The following is a 16,092-nucleotide window of genomic DNA, read 5'->3' as shown; positions in this document are numbered from 1 at the left end:
TACACCAGGATTTGGAGCCAGATTCTCCCCACATTGAGTCAGTAAGATCTGGGACCTAACCCTGACTGACAGTTACTAGTAATGTGACTACCAGCAAGTGAGCATTTCATCAGAATGGGCTTCAGTTTCCTGCCTTGTAAAATGCGGGGTTTGGACTAAATGTACTCTGAAGTCTTTTCCAGCTCTGGCTCTATGATTCTATAAATAGTAGGCCTTCTCAAAGACTCTGGAGATTAAGGATATTTGTAGATAAAATTACAGACCTTTTAGAGCAGGGATATCAGATTAAAATAGAAACAGATCTGTGCAAGTCACATGGACTTAGAAAACCACAAATTAACATTATCTATGTTGAAGTGTATTTTTGATGTATTTTATCAAACTTTTCCCAATTATATTGTAATTTGATTTGGACAGTCGCTGAGCCCTCTAAGAATTTAACTTAATTCCTAGAAGAGAATCACCTACAGGTTAAGTATTATAAAATTCATCACTTTTAATGAAGTCTATTCCAAGTCATAACAGGTTCTCTGACTGTTTTTCTATCTCAGAGGTCTTTTTGTCTACTATTTTTGTCATTCATTCATTGATACTGATACAATAAAATTACTTTTATTTTATTTACCTTTTATTCTGATTTTTCTGAAAAGGACTTTTGAATTGTAGCAAAAAACTCCTACTGGTGAAATTAAAAATGTCAACTCGTAGAGTCCTGGAGAGCCCAGGGCTACCATTTGACACTTTGAATTTCCAAAGATATTCCCCCAGATAATAATGAAAATCTGCATTTAAATTATTGGTTGAATTCCTTCTTCTGGGGATTTTCACCTCCCCAGGAAGTTAAAGTAGACCTCTAATTGCTGGGGTGAGTGGGGGGGCTGATTTTTCAAGCTGAGGTTTGTGGGAGGCAGCTCAAAGGGTGAGGGCTCATTTCACATCCCAGCTCTGTCTGTTCAGGTATGTGAGACCTTGGACATGCCTTTCTGAGCCTCAGTTTCCTCATCTGTAAAACATGGGGCTGAGACTAGATGATTACCAAGGTCTCTTATGGCTCTAAGGCTACTCTTGCTTTCTATGGAGCCACTTTGCCCCACATATACCACTGAAATGCTTCATGTGAAGCAAATGAAAGCCAACTCTTAGAAGAGGAGAGGAATTACCACTTGGAATAACTATGTTTGGGCTTTCTAGCACCTCATGCACTTCCCCAGTAACACAGGAATTAACAAAGTGGGCTACTAATTAATTAATCATAATGTTTCACTGCAGCTTATAGAACTGAAGACTATTAGAATGACAAAGGACCTCAAAGACCTTTCAGACCAGTCCATTATTTGACAGATAAGGAAACTGAGGCCAATAGAGGTGGTTAATTTGTTCAGTTAGTTAGCAAAAGACCTAGGACCAGAAAGAGGAAGACAACTTTTTGAGTGCAAATCTGGCCTCAGACACTGTGTGACCCAGGGCAAGTCCCTTAACTTTGCTTGCCTCAGTTTCCTCACCTGTAAAATGAGCTGGAGAAGGAAATAGCAAACCACTCCAGCATCTTTGCCAAGAAAACCCCAAGTGAGGTCACAAAGAGTTGGGCACTACAGAAAACAACCCAAAAACATGTAGGACTAGAACTCGTTTCCTGTAAACCATTCCACCTCTCAGTAATGCCACATTGTCTTGCCATTATACAAATATAGACTCTTCTGTTTGGCATTAAAATCCTGTCATAACCTGGCTCCAACCCAACTTTGGTTATTTTCCATTATTTTCCTCAATGCAAAGAATGGTCCAGCCAAACTGGTGCTCCCACACCACACTCCACCCCTTTTCTTAGTACCTTTGTACAAGCTTCCATGACTTATCTATTTCTGTCTACCTCTTAGAATCCCTCGTATCCTTTAAAGCTCAGCTCAAGCCTTACCTTCTATGAGGTCTTTCCAGATCCAATCACCTCTTCTCTCTTCTGATTACCTCCCACCTAAAATACTACCTTGCATTTCTTTTTACATTCTCTTTCTGTCTCATGATATATAGATATATATATCCATACATACATACATACGTATATGTTTAAATGTACACTTGTTATCTTCCCCTATAAAATCTAAACTCCATGACAGAAGGGACTTAGTTTTCCTTTGTTTACCTAGTTCCTGGCACAGCATGGGTTTTTTAAGTGCTTCCTGACTGATATATGATTAGTAAACAGATCTTAAGTGGGAAAACCAAGGTTTTGGTTTTGGCCTCACTACTGATGGATTGTTCTGTGCCTCTGAGTAAGGAAATCATAAATCTGGGGTGGTCCCTCCTGACTTTAAGAAAGAAAGAACACCCATAGAAAGATAATCACTTGTCTGACCGTGTCTTCTGATTTTTTATTCTGAGAACAGTGATCTCTGGGTCTGTTTGCTCTCTCAATTCAATTAGGTTCAGTAATCATTTATTAAATAGCTATTACCTCCAAAGCACTGTGGTTAAGGCTGAAATTAGATACAGTCTTTGTCCTCAGTTGGCTTATAACCTAAGGGAAGGTTATACAAAAGTACAGTACGCTTGTGGTCCGTGTACACAATTAGTTTTGATATTTGGCAGAATTTAAGAACAGTGGAGACATCCAGGGAGAATACTCCTTCAGCTTTGCGTGTGTGTGTGTGTGTGTGTGTGTGTGTGTGTGTGTGTGTGTGTGTGTGTGTGTGTGTGTGTGTGTGTGTGTGTGTAGTGATGAGGAAATACTTCACAAAGGAAGTGGCACCTAATTTGACAGAGACAGATTTCAGCTGGTAGTAACTGGAGCTCAGAGGGTGCCAAAATAATAAAGGTCCCGAGGTAGGAGATTACCATGACAAGAAGAGGGGATAGTAACAAGTCAATTTGGTTGAAAAGTAGAATATGCAAGGGGAATCAGAGGAGATTGGACTGCAAAGGTAAACTGGAGCTAGAGAGACGCCTGAGAGCCTTGAATGGCAGGCTAAGACACTTATACTTTATCTTGTAGCCAATGGGGAGAAAGTTTTTTGATTAGCAAAATGATGATACAGTGATTTAAAAAAATAAATTTAATGAAGTATATTCTGCATATTATTGAAGCACAATTTTAAAGTATTGAAAATTAAGTTGGTTCACTGACCCAGCTGCTCCCAGTCCTGCTTATCAGTCAGTGTTGGGAAGGTTCCATTGGGGGAGGCCTCAGCTAGTCTGTAGCTTTTGTATGACCTGTTATCCTTCAAGTACCAGGTCACCCCTCACCTATTAGCCAGCACATATGGGCAGTCAGGTAGGAGATGAGATGCAATGGCCCACCCCCTTTTGTTCACATAGACTGTCTTTATCTCATTATGAAACATCAGTAAAAGCTGGCAACATCTTCAATCCCTTGCTGATGTTCAGCAGATGTTAAAGTGTTGCTATTTTGATGCATTTTTTCATAAATTCTTTTTAATTCTCTTATCTGAGTTTTGCTTCTGTAGTCAGGAACTTCAATTTCCTTACTTACTAGTTGGATAACCACAGGAGAGTTCTTTAACCTCACCATAAATGGAGATAATATTTACATTACCTACTTCTTGGAGCAGTGTAGCTCACTCTCTCTTTCTCTCTATTAATCTCTACTTTTCCTTATTGATTTCTTTCTCTCCTTATCTATTTATTTATCTGATATATACTGATATGTTTGATTTATTACACCACTTTCATTTCCAAATATATCATTTCCCCCTCCTTCAGAAACCTCTTTATAAACTAAGTCATTATTATTACCAACATCTTCCCCATATTTAACTATCTTGTCTATCAGTACATCATGAGAGGCTTTGTTCAACTGCTGAACTCAATACTTCCTAATAACAACTGAAATGTATATAATGTTTAGATATTTCAAAAGCCCTTTAGAAACATTACCTCAATTGAGCCTCAGAAAAACTCTGTGAATCCATCTCAGAGATTATGAAATCAAGACTCAAAGAAGTCAAGTGACTTGTCTACATTTGCACAGTCAACAAAAGAAGTAGGGATCAAATGGAGGTCTTTCTACAATCTAACTACATTACCACACTACCTGTCCTTTATGCTTCCAACAAATTCTTGATCCATCAACCTCAACAACTTCCTAATGCTGTCCAAAAAATAAATTAATATGTCTAGACTCTTCATGATCCTTTATTCTTTTCCAAATGTTTAGGAGTTTCTGCTTATTTTTTTTTATTTCATATTTTTTCCAGGAACTGACCTTAGGATTTACTGATATTATCTCTTCAACTTACTCTATCCCCTCCTCTTTTCTGAAACTCATGGCATTTAGTAGTTTCTAGTTTCCTGGTACACTGTATCTCAAAAGAAGCCATATTTCTCTTTTATTTACTAAGGAGTTGTGGAGATTTGGCTGTCCTGGGGTTAATTTACCAATAGCCCAACAACCAGGTTAACTCACACCCCGAAATGGTTTTCCCCTCTAATCATCTGAAGGGGCCATATACTTTGAACAAATTAACTAGGTAAACTGCCGGTTCTTTTGATTTATGTCTCATAAATATAGATGTAATATAATTTGAGGTTCTCATGATGATTTGATTCTGTAAAAGCAAGTTGAAATTAACTTGCCCAAGCACATATACTGATCTATAACTTCTATGATTTACACTTTTCTTCTGTACCTCAAAAAAGGGATAAATTAAGACAACTGGTGAGGTTTCTTTATTTCTATAATTCAATTTCATATAATTGTGTAAATATTCTTGGTAGCTAAGAGTCTACTTAAACCAAAGAAGGATAAATTGAAGGTTAGATGAAACAAAAGCCAACCAGTTCAATCCTTACTGAAAGCATGGATTCCCTTTACAGTGATGTTTTGGGTGATCATCCAAACTCAGTTGGAAGACCCATAATGACAGGAAATGCAATGCTTCCTTGTATAGTCCATTCCTTTTATATTAAATAGCCCTAATTTTTGGAAAGATTTGCCTTATTATGAGCTAAAACTCTCACTGATTTCTTCTACTTCTCCCCTATCTGGTGAAGCGGAATGAGTCTAATCCCTCTTCCATGTGACTTTTGATTTCTTAGCAGCATCTAAAGGCAGAGTAGAAAGAGCTTCACTAAATGGACAATGATCCTTTGCTGTGTGTTTCAACTCCTAATTATAATTTCAAGACAAAGATCAGTTACAGATGTAGTCATATTATTTTGTGATACAACAGTTAACATCTGTTCTCATCTACTAGATGATAAAGTATTAGACTAAGTCTTTGGATTAGACCAGTTGTATCATTATTATGGCCACCTGAACAGCATTTCAAAAGTCCACTTGGTAATGTGGTCAACAGCAAAAGCAACTTTCACCATAATGGACAGGGATTCTCTTCCTTTTGAAGTGCTTTCCCCATAATCATCTGACCATAGTGAAACCAAAAGAGATGTCCTAGAATCAGAGAAAACATTTCCTCCCCAGGTCACTTTCATTTCCTGAGAATTCTGCCTCTGGGAAGTGAGGGATTATACAGTCTGCAGGTGATCAAAGCCAGGTCTAGACCATAGGCTAGGGATAAGGGAGTGGACTGTGGTTATATGGATAGAGGGAACTATCCATATATTTCACTAGCCAGTGAAATCAACAAACATTTTTAAGTATCTACTGTGTGCAAAGCACTGTGCTTAGCACTCTTCATATAAAAAAAGGTCAACTAACAAACAAAAGTTCCTTCTTTCAAGGAGAGTCTAATGGGAGAGATACACTCCTAGATGAAGAAACTCTCTGCCAGTACAGAATGGCACCTTCCCTTCTCTACAATGAGGAAGTCTTACAGAGGTTAAATGATCTGCCCTCTGTCACAAGCATGAGATTGCGTCCAAGTCAGGGCATGAGCCTGGACAGGACCCGAACCTGGGTCCTCTCAGCCAGCTCTCTGTCCCCTAAGTCATCCTTTTGCTCTGCTTTGTCCATAAAGTGGCTTCTAAAAGTCTATTTTTCTTCTGCAGTCATCCCTTTCCCCTCCCTACTCCTTTCCTATCCCTGGGTACTAATTACCTGTGGGTGATAATTAGAGAGACTTTTCGAGGTGGGTTGGATGCCCACTTTGGAGCACTTGGGTGGGAAGGATTCCCTGCCAAAAGATTGTTATCATCAAAGGAAAACATGGGAACTTTCCTGTTGCTTTGAAAGAAAAGAAAGAGTTCTCCTTACGTGAAAAAGGAGACACAAGGGTTTCTTCCCAGGAGGAAGCATATAAAATGACGGCAGGTCAGGTCATTCCATGACACAGTCTTGGAATCTGAGGCTGGTTTTTTCATAAGTGATACCTAAACCTTGGTCCTCACCATCTGGCACTTTTCACAGTCAGAAAGAATCCCTCCTTTTGAGCCCCATGGCATCAGAAAACCCATGTCCTTTGGCCTTCAGTTATTCATGCTTGCTTTTTGCTGAAACCTAGTGCCTGGCCTCAGGCTGAATTAATTGTGAGTTAATTTTCTTAACTTGCTGGCTAGGAATCTGGTACCTTTTGTTAACTACAACTCTCTCAGACATCATCTACACCAAGGGCAGATAATATTGGACATTTCATTACCTTCAATTTAACAGCTTAGACCAAACTGAACATGTGAATTTTTGCACATTAGAAGAATCCTAAATTTCCAAAGTATGTAGCAGCTTCCATTTTCAGGAGTTAATATATGTTAAAGGCTGGTCAAGTAGATAATGTCCTTGAGTGCCATTTTTGTTTTTGTATTCCCAGCTGCTTAGCACAGTGTTCATCACTTAGTAAAATCTTAATTAGTGCTTATGAATGAATGAATGAATGAATGTGCCCAGGGAAGGTCCAAACTGCTAGGGAGGTACCATTATTGCAGGGGAATGAGCTCTGCATTTGAGTCAGAGTGCACTTGGTTTTGAATCCTGGTTCAGAGACTAAACTCTATAGATGTCAGTTTATTCATCTGTAAAATGGGCAGGTTGTCCTTAATTATCCCAAGGGCCCTTCCAACTCTGAATCTATGACTGTGATTCCTATGGAGGTAGGGCTAAGGGAACAAGCATTTATTAAGCACCTACTATAACAACAAGCCCAACTAACCAACCAACTTCGTTCCAGGAATATTATTTCATTAGATCATCACAACAGCCTTGGGAAACAAGTGCTACTATTATCCCTACTTTACAGTTGAGGCTTGTTGTCTCAGTTGAGGTTAAGTGACTTGCCTGGAGTCACATGGCTAGCAAGTGTCTGAGCCTGGTTTTTGAATTCTTCCTGACTCCAGGCCCAGCTTCTCTAACCACTGTGATACCCAGCTGCCTGTGAAAGAGTCCCATTGGGAGAGAATAAAGAGCAATGGCCAACAGGTGGATGAGCTGCCAAGGAATTCTGCTGCAAAATGACAGTGGACAGAACCAGGAGACCAGTCCTGAGCCTGAATTAATAAGCAGATGTCTAGGCATATAGTAAGGGAAGCTAGGTGGCGCCATAGTGCACAGAGCACTGGGTCTGGAGTCAGGAAGACTGATTTTCCTGAGTTCAAATCTGGCCTCAGACACTTACTAGCTGTGTCACCCTGGGTAAGTCACTTAATCCCTGTTTGCCTCAGTTTCCTCATCTGTAAAATGAGCTGCAGAAGGAAATGGCAAAACCACTCCAGTATCTTTGCCAAGAAAAGCCCTCATGGAGCCACAAGGAGTTGTACATGACTGAAAAGCAATGACACAAGGTATATGATAGCTAACAAAGACTGAGACCGCTTCCATTTCAAAGAGAATAGGAGAGAGGTGTAAACCTAGTGTTCACATGGCTCAGGAACTAATCTAAAGGTCTAGAGATCCTGGGGTGAAGATCCATGTTTTTGGAATTTTCTGGTCCCTTGCTTTATGTTTTCCTCCTTCTATCCATAAGATTACTTCTCCATCTCCTTTAAGTGATCATTTCCCATTAAAAGGCTCTGGCTGTTGTCTTCCCACAACAAAGTTTCAGCTGCGGAATAGTGAGCTCAGCTTTTACAGGTGGGGGATGGAGGATGGGGCAGATCTGAACATCTCTGTCATCTGGCAGGAAGTGAAAGGGTTAAAGGGGTCATGTGCAGTACGTACAATCGTGCATGCACACACCCCTGCCCCCAACACCATGTATGTGTATACACAGAAGGATTCACTGTCAACACATAACCACACACTCACTGTCTATACACAAACATTCCCCAGACAAGTACCCAAACAGACACCAACACTCATGCAAGTTACATGAGCATGTTACTAAGAGAAGGGAATCTCTTAAATAGCAGTTTTGCTTCCTGTTGCAGAGGAAAATTTTCCTCCTCCCATTTTTTGTCACTTCTATGACCTTCCTGATGTTCTGTCCCAATCTCCTTTAGAGAGACTTGCAGACCAACCTGGCTATGAAATACACATGGGGGAGTCAGGAACAAGATGCATATCCGAGTAGGGGAGGAAGAGGTTTACCTTGAGGCAACAGTTTTAATTTAGAAGCATGGGAGCTATTTGTAATACCTCCACCAAATGGAGCCCATATGACCCGCCGGATGGCTTTCACCCAATCTTCCATGTCGTTCTGGGAGTTAGCCATGAGGAGGAAAGCTTCATGATTGACAGGCATCTTCTCCCGGTCTCCTGTACCACCTATAGGACAAAAAAAAATCACATCCATTACTACCTTATTGCTTCCTACACATTAAAAAAAATAATTGTTTAAAAGATTGTGAATTTGACAGAAGCAGCTAGGTTGCCAAATGGATAGATAACTTTCACACACTAGCACGGTGAAACCTGAGCAAGGTGCTTGTCTTCCATCTACCTCAGTTTACTCATCAGTCAAATGAGGACAATAATAGCCCCTACATCTCAGGGTTGTTGTAAGGATCAAATGAGATAATATTTGTAAAATGCTTTGCAAACCTTAAAGGGTTATGTAAATGGTAGATATTTATAGTCAGGAGCAAATGTGAACATTTCCCTACTCAAAAGACAAAAAAAGAGGATTTGCTTAGGGATCTCTGAATTGGCCACATGTTTATTTAGGTTTTTGAAATCTTAGAATCTGCAGTTTTCTCTTTCAATGACTTATATACTCTGCTTGATACTTTGCATACCACTGATCTCCAAAGAACCTTCTCTCTTTCAATTCCTTTCTGGAGCAAAGTTTTGTGGTGTTTTCCCCCATCACTGCTTCAGCAAGATTCCTTGGTTTGCAGGCAACTTGAGAGGCAGAGCGCCATAATTAACATACAGGAATGGGCTTGATGTTAGGAGGCTTGGTCTAAATCCTCGCTCTGCCCTTTCTAAGTTATATGTTCTTATGCAAGTCCTAGGATAACATAATCATAAGATAGTGGATGTAGAGGTAGAAGGGTTCTTAGACACCAACAGGTTGGATCCCTTTATTTTACAGATAAAGAAACTAAGGTCTAGGGAAGTTGTAACCTGCCCAAGGTCACACAAATAGTAAGCATCTGAGATAGGATCTGAATCTGGGTCTCCCTAGGCCAACAGGTCTTCCGATGTCTAAGTCTACTGATGCCTTGGTTTACTCAGTTGGTGAATAAAGCACTTATTAATGGACCTTCAGTGTCCCAGACTTTGAACTAAGTACACAGCTGTGAAATGATGGCAACACCTGGAATAGCTATCCTGTAAAGTTCATGAGAAGCTCACATGTATGAAGGGCATTTTGCAATACAACGGAAAGCAGGATGGATCTGACGTCAAGACCTGGATGCAAATCCTATTTTGAATTTTTACCATCTATGCAAGCTAAGACAAATCACATAACTTCCCTGGGCCTTGGTTTCTTCCTCTGCAAAATGAGGGGGCTAGACTAAGTAGCCTTTGAGGTTCCTTGTAGATCTAAGACCCTCTAATCCCTAAAGGATACAGAAATATAAACTATCCTTATTCTTTCTTTGGAATTTTCCTATTTTGTTTTCTTTATCTTTTCATTTTATTGTTCCCTACTGCAATAGAAAACATTTAAAACATTGTGAAAGATTGTTTTAAAAAAATACAAAATTAAGCTATGAAACTACATTAATATGCTCCAAATGTATTTTTAATTAAGACTCCTCACAAAAGTTCACTCATTCCTTTGTAGATCTTTGATTGTGAGTACAGAAAGGTGACAGATCTCAATTAATGCTGCTCTAATTAAAGAAGTTTGCTCCTTGGAAGGGAAAGTTTTGGTAAATCTGGACAGCATACTAAAAAGCAGAGACATCACCTTGTCAACAAAGGTTCACATACTCAAAACTATGTAGTTTTCAGTAGCAATGTATGGCTGTGAGAGCGGCACCATAAGGAAAGCTGAATGCTACAGAAATGATACTTTCAAATTGTGATGCTGACAAAGACTTTGGAGAGTCCATAGGACAACTGAATACTTAAATTTATTCAGGCTGTTCACTGGGAGGTCAAATACTGAAGCTGAAGTACACTGGCCACACACTGGAGACAAGTCTCATTGGAAAAGACCTCAATGTCAGAAAAGATTGAAGGCAAAAGGAGAAGGGGACGGCAGAGGATAAGATGGAGAAAGTCATGGAAACAATGAACGTGAACTTGGACAGACTTCAAGTGGAAGGATAGAAGGGTCAGTGTGCTAGGGTCCATGGGGTTAGGAAAAGTCAGACACAACTGAATGACTCAAAAACCACAACCACAACTACAACAACCACAACCTTTGCAGGTTGGTTGAATAACCATGTTCTGAAAGTTCATGTGATTATTCTCAGTGTATATATATATATATATATATATATATATATATATATATATATATATATATATATATATATATATACACACACACACATATACACATATAGACATACACATGTACATATATACACATATACATGTCTATGTGTATATACGTGCACATATGCATATATGTACATCCACATGTATGTGTTTATACATACATGTATACATGTTTATATCTAAATATATACACGAAAATGTCTTATGGAATAAAGATAAGTATGAAGTAACTTCATTAATGGAATGAATTTAGAAATCTGAGTTCAAATCTGACTCAGGACTTATTTAGTAGAAACCTTGGTGGAAAGTAACTTCACCTCTCGGTTTCCTCATCTGTAAAATGGGCAGATTAGATTTCCTTTTTTTCAGTACAGCAATACTTCAGCTATCAGACTAAGATAGGTTAGACATAGCAACTTCAAACACCTAGAGTAGAGTGAAATCTGGAAGTTAAAAAAAGGCAATAAAACAAAAATCTTGACGTCTCAGAAAGTGAAGCAGTCAGAGGAATATTAAATTGAATACAGTGTGATTGTTTGTAAGGAAAGGTCAGCTTTGACATGTCTGAGAGCATGACTGGATTCTCCAGGCGAAGCATCTGTAACCTTTATCAAAGTGCCCATCAACCCCCTGCTGAAAACTCCTCAGTGGTTCCCCATTATCTCTAAGTGGCCCTGCCACCTTTCCATCTTCCTTTCATATTCTTCTTCTCCACACACTGTCTCTCACATCAAACTGTGTTGCCTGTGTAACCCCAAGGCTCAGTCTCCCAGGCACTTGAATTTTTGGATTCCACCTTTCCTCAGGGCTTAGCTTTAAGGTCACCTTCTTTGTGTCCCCAGCCCCCTATTTGTTATTCTCTCCCTCTTCAAAAGACTCTGTTTTTACTTTTCTCTGTACAAGCCTCATCCTGCTAGTAGAATATAAGCTTCTTGAGGGCAAGGACTGGTTTTTGGTTTGGTTTTGTATTTTAGTCTTTGGCACCAAGTGAAGTTTAAATGCATAATAAGTTTGTTAACTGCATTGAATCAAGGCAGCTGGGTGACTTCAGTGGATAGAGCACCAACAAGCCTGGCGTCAGGAAGCCTTATCTTCCTGAGTTGAAATCCAGACTCTGAAACTTACAAGTTGTGTGACCCTGGGCAAGTCATTTAACTCTGCTTGCCTCGGTTTCCTCATTTATAAAAGGAGCTGGAGAAGGAAATGACAAAACCCCTCCAGTATCTTTGCCAAGAAAATACCAAATGGGGTCAGTAGACTCAGACACAACTGAACAACAACCAAAATTGAATCAAGGACTAATGATGCTCCTGTCTTCCTAGAATGCAAATAGCTGTGTGTCATGTGCTATTAACTCCTTAACAAGATGTGTGGATGCTGCCTGCCAATCATGGCTACTTTGATACTGCCCTAATTTGTGTAATTTGGGACACCGTAGGGCAAGAACAGTCTTTTATTGGTGGAGATAAGTATTCACGTTGCTGGCGGCATACTTACAGTTACCATGGGGATGAATCTGTCTAGACCAGGCTGTTTTCTCAGTTGTGGGCAGGGATATCCAGGGCACAGAGCACTTAACACAAAATAACACACACAGTGACAATATGGTCATTGGTGTTACAATCTTAAATATGCTAATTTCAGCACCAGCTGTCAGTCATTTAAAAGGGGAAATATTTGCATCTGTAGGGCAATATTTTTTTTTAAATACAGGGAGTATTCCTGTGATATTAGAGCCAAATAATTAGGCAGGATTTTACAGGATCATAGAATCATGGGTTTAGAACTGAAAGGGATCTCAGGGGTTGGGTCTAGAGCCCCATTTTACAGATGAGCAAACTGTGACCCTAGAGAGGTTAAGTGATACAGGTAGTGTCACAATGATTTATTTTTTTAGCTAGGAGAAGTTAGATCAATTCCTTTACCTAAAAGGTTAGGTAAAAACGACTACAATGAAGTCTAGATGGCACTCTAATTAGCTTTGTCACAACATAAAATTGAGATGCTTGAGAAGAATGCCACAAGATACTTGCTGAAGGACTCCTAACTGATTTCAGTTCTAGAATGAGTCCTCCTATCACCAATATCCAATCATAAACTGACCTTTCAGATTGCTACAACTTGTAGTTTTTAGGAGAGTTCATGTGTATCAAGGGCAATCTGTGATTTTGTTCATGTGAGCGCTGAGATAGCCTGGCAGAGTGGACAGATAATTGGGCCCAACTCATGCACTTAGTAGTGAAACAGATTTTAACATAGGGGAGAAGAGTATTTCTAGGCTCCTTCTTCCTTTTTCTTAGACAAGATCACTGCCTTGATCACAATGGCAGAGACAAGAAGTCTTTTTCTCCATGGTTATGGCTGCCCAAGTCTTTGCCAAGAACACTCCAAATGGGGTCATGGAAAGTAAGACATGATGACTTAAATGATTGGACAACACCAACAACGACAAACTCAAGAATAGAGATCCATGGAAATAGAGCTGTGAAGGCAGAGGAAAAACATAATTAGGATATGTGGGAGGTGACAGGGAAGGAGTCTTTCCCAGGCCTTCCCCTGTCTTTGGTAGCAAATATCTGGACTTTCTTGACTTTCCTGTAACCTACACCATTACAATGAGGTTTTCTAAGCTGGTGGACTGCAGCTTTTGAAAGTGGCTCCTATTTTTTTGAACTTTAAGAAACTGTCTCTTAAAATATATGGATGTTAATGGCAGACATCTAGGCTTCTAGATAACTTCAAATTACTAGCCTTGCTCCCTTCTGTTGTGATAATTTTCCTTCCTTCCTTCTTTTTTCTTTCTTTCCTTTCTTTCTCTTTCTCCCACCCTTCTTTCCTTTGCTTTTTGGCACTTCTATCTTTTGACTCTTTTCATGTAATTCCCAACTGAAATTGGAGAATTTGATTTTAAACTGTCTTTTTCAGGAGGCCTGGATCTGTGATTTCATTGGTATAAGGAATTCTCAGGAAGAGCAATGGCCTCTACCCACACAGACCATCAATTCTGTACTATATGTAATTCTATAGAGTCACTGCCTAGGAGACAGGATTTGCTCAGGATCAATCACATAGTCAATAGATGCCCAGGATAGGGCTTTAGCTAAAGTCTTCCTGACGCAGAAGTGGCTCTCCATCCACTACCCCATGCTTACAGCACTTAAATACAGAGGCAAAAGATGGAGGATCTTGTTGTTGTCACTGGCAGTGGCTGAAAATATTACTTCCTCTTGCTGCTAGTCAAGCATAGTTGAGAAATAAGTCCTTTCTTTGGACTTGGTGAGTATAATTGGACTTGAAGGCCTGGACACAGATAACCTGACCTTTGATCCTTCCAGCACCTTTGGGTCCTTTCTCTTTAAAATGGGGATTTACCACCTCAACTATTGGCTTCAATCAGCTCCACTATGAGAAAGATTGAAAAAAAAATTGCCTAGTCTTGTCCTTATCTAACGTTCTTGTAAGATTATACACAACATTTTGAACTTCTATTTGCTCCCCCACTGACCTCTATTTCTCCTCAGCCAACTGGAAGGAGTAAAGCATATTCAGTTTTTTAAAGATGTAAATTTGTTAGTGAAGGAAAGGACTCTAGGCCCTCTCCAGAGACTGAATGTGATTGGAATTTACATAGAAAAGAATAGGACTAGTGGTATGTGGTGGTTTCCATGGAATTGTCTTAATATAAACAGAACTTGCACCTCCTAAATCCCAGTTAATCTCCGTGAGTGAGAGAAGGCAACTCTTAAGTGCCAGGCCAATGACTGGAAACCAAGGAAGTATTTGGCCTCACTGTTTAATTACTGTTTAACTCAACTATAATTCCAGATTCCACACTGCTTTGCAAGGTGAAGGGGACCTCAAGGAGAGTTAAAGAAGCAATTCCCCTCCACCACCCCCATCAGTTATCCCCACCCCCACTTGTCTTGTTCTGGAAAAAAAGAAATGATGATGTGTAAGATCTGGAGAAATTTGGTTTAATCCATCTCCCTACATAATAGTACCTACCAGGTCCCATCCTTTGAACTAGGAGTACAATGGGAAAAAGGAAGCAGACTTTGCTCTCCAGGAGTTTACCTAGTGCTGGGGATAATCTATTGTTCACAGATCTGTACACCGATTAGAGGGATAGTGCAGAGATTGGTCTATCAACTAATGGGATGTATTCCTCCAACTTGTGAGACAATATCTCTGGTTATATGGAAGGGAATGGGGCCTTGGGAACACCTTCCAAGTATCTCTCACTACCTCTTTGGAATCCAGGTGGTGTTCTTAATCCTTAGTGACAAGAGTGTTTGTCTCCTTTCTTACTACACAGGGATTTGGGGGTAAAAAAAAGAATCAGTCTTGAGCCCTTGGTGGGACACTAAAGTATCAAGACCTGGAAGAGAAGCGGTGAGTCAGGAAGACTGTGGACCAAGGAGAGGCTAGATTAGGGAATGTGTAATAATAGCTAGAGTATATGATGCTTTAAAGTTTGCACAGCTATTCACAAATAATATCTCATTTGGTCCTCACAATAATCCAGGGAGGTAGGTGCTATTTTTAATTCTCCATTTTATAGATGATAAAACAGGTCAAATGACTTGCCCAGGGTCACAGAGCTAGTAAGTAGATGAGGCCAGATTTGAACTCAAGTTTTTCTGACTCTAAGTCCAATGCTCTATCCACAGAGTTATCCAGCTGCCTTTGTCATTTCAAACAGGGACTGAATCCCTTCAGTTTTTTGTAATTCAAGCTCTGCCCCATTACTCTACATAAATTATTCTCTCAAAATTCACTACTGACCACTATAGCACTCTTCTCAGTCCTTGTTCACCTTTATCTGCCAGATTTTGGTTCATCAGACTTCTATAAATAGAGTGACGATGTTTGGAGTGTCATCAAATCTGTTTGTAGGAATACCTATATTCTATCTGTACTACTACTAGTACTTCTGACCTATTCAAAGACTTGGATCATGAAGCTGAGACTGAAGAAATACTTGTTTATCAGTTCACCATGACTCATCTACCTTCTCTCTAATTCAGTTTTCCAACATGTAGGAATTCAATGAGCATACTTCTCTGTACATAATACAAATTTAGGTTTCCATATTTTCTGCCTAATTTTGTGATGACTCTGTGGAACACATACTTCTTTTGTAAATGAACAGATTTTAGAACGCATTTCTGATAATGGATTAGAAAGAGATAAACATCCATAAAACACTTACTCTGTGTTTGTTGACTGATTGATTGATTGCCAGTCATTGTGCTAAGTATTGTGCGTGTGTGTGTGTGTGTGTGTGTGCAGAAATACAAGTAGTCTTTTCCTTTAAGGAACTAATGTTATAGTAGGAGACGCTATATATA

General features: G+C 39.5%; 1 protein-coding gene across 8 annotated transcripts in view; it reads right to left on the bottom strand.

The window, feature by feature from the left end:
* Positions 1-16,092, bottom strand: part of ARHGAP22 (Rho GTPase activating protein 22) — a 414,522-nt gene that overhangs the window by 66,308 nt on the left and 332,122 nt on the right. For 6 of the 8 annotated variants that reach the window (XM_072627640.1, XM_072627648.1, XM_072627655.1 and 3 more), the window contains one exon: positions 8,432-8,608. In XM_072627640.1, the coding sequence (XP_072483741.1) occupies positions 8,432-8,608 (177 nt within the window). The remainder of the gene's footprint in view (positions 1-8,431; positions 8,609-16,092) is intronic. The other 2 variants (XM_072627649.1, XM_072627661.1) reach the window with 1 other exon arrangement.

Source organism: Notamacropus eugenii, chromosome 1 (assembly GCF_028372415.1).
Source record: "Notamacropus eugenii isolate mMacEug1 chromosome 1, mMacEug1.pri_v2, whole genome shotgun sequence".
Classification (NCBI taxonomy): Eukaryota; Metazoa; Chordata; class Mammalia; order Diprotodontia; family Macropodidae; genus Notamacropus; species Notamacropus eugenii.
Note: the sequence above shows the minus strand (reverse complement) of the source record. Positions and strands in the feature narration are given on the sequence as shown.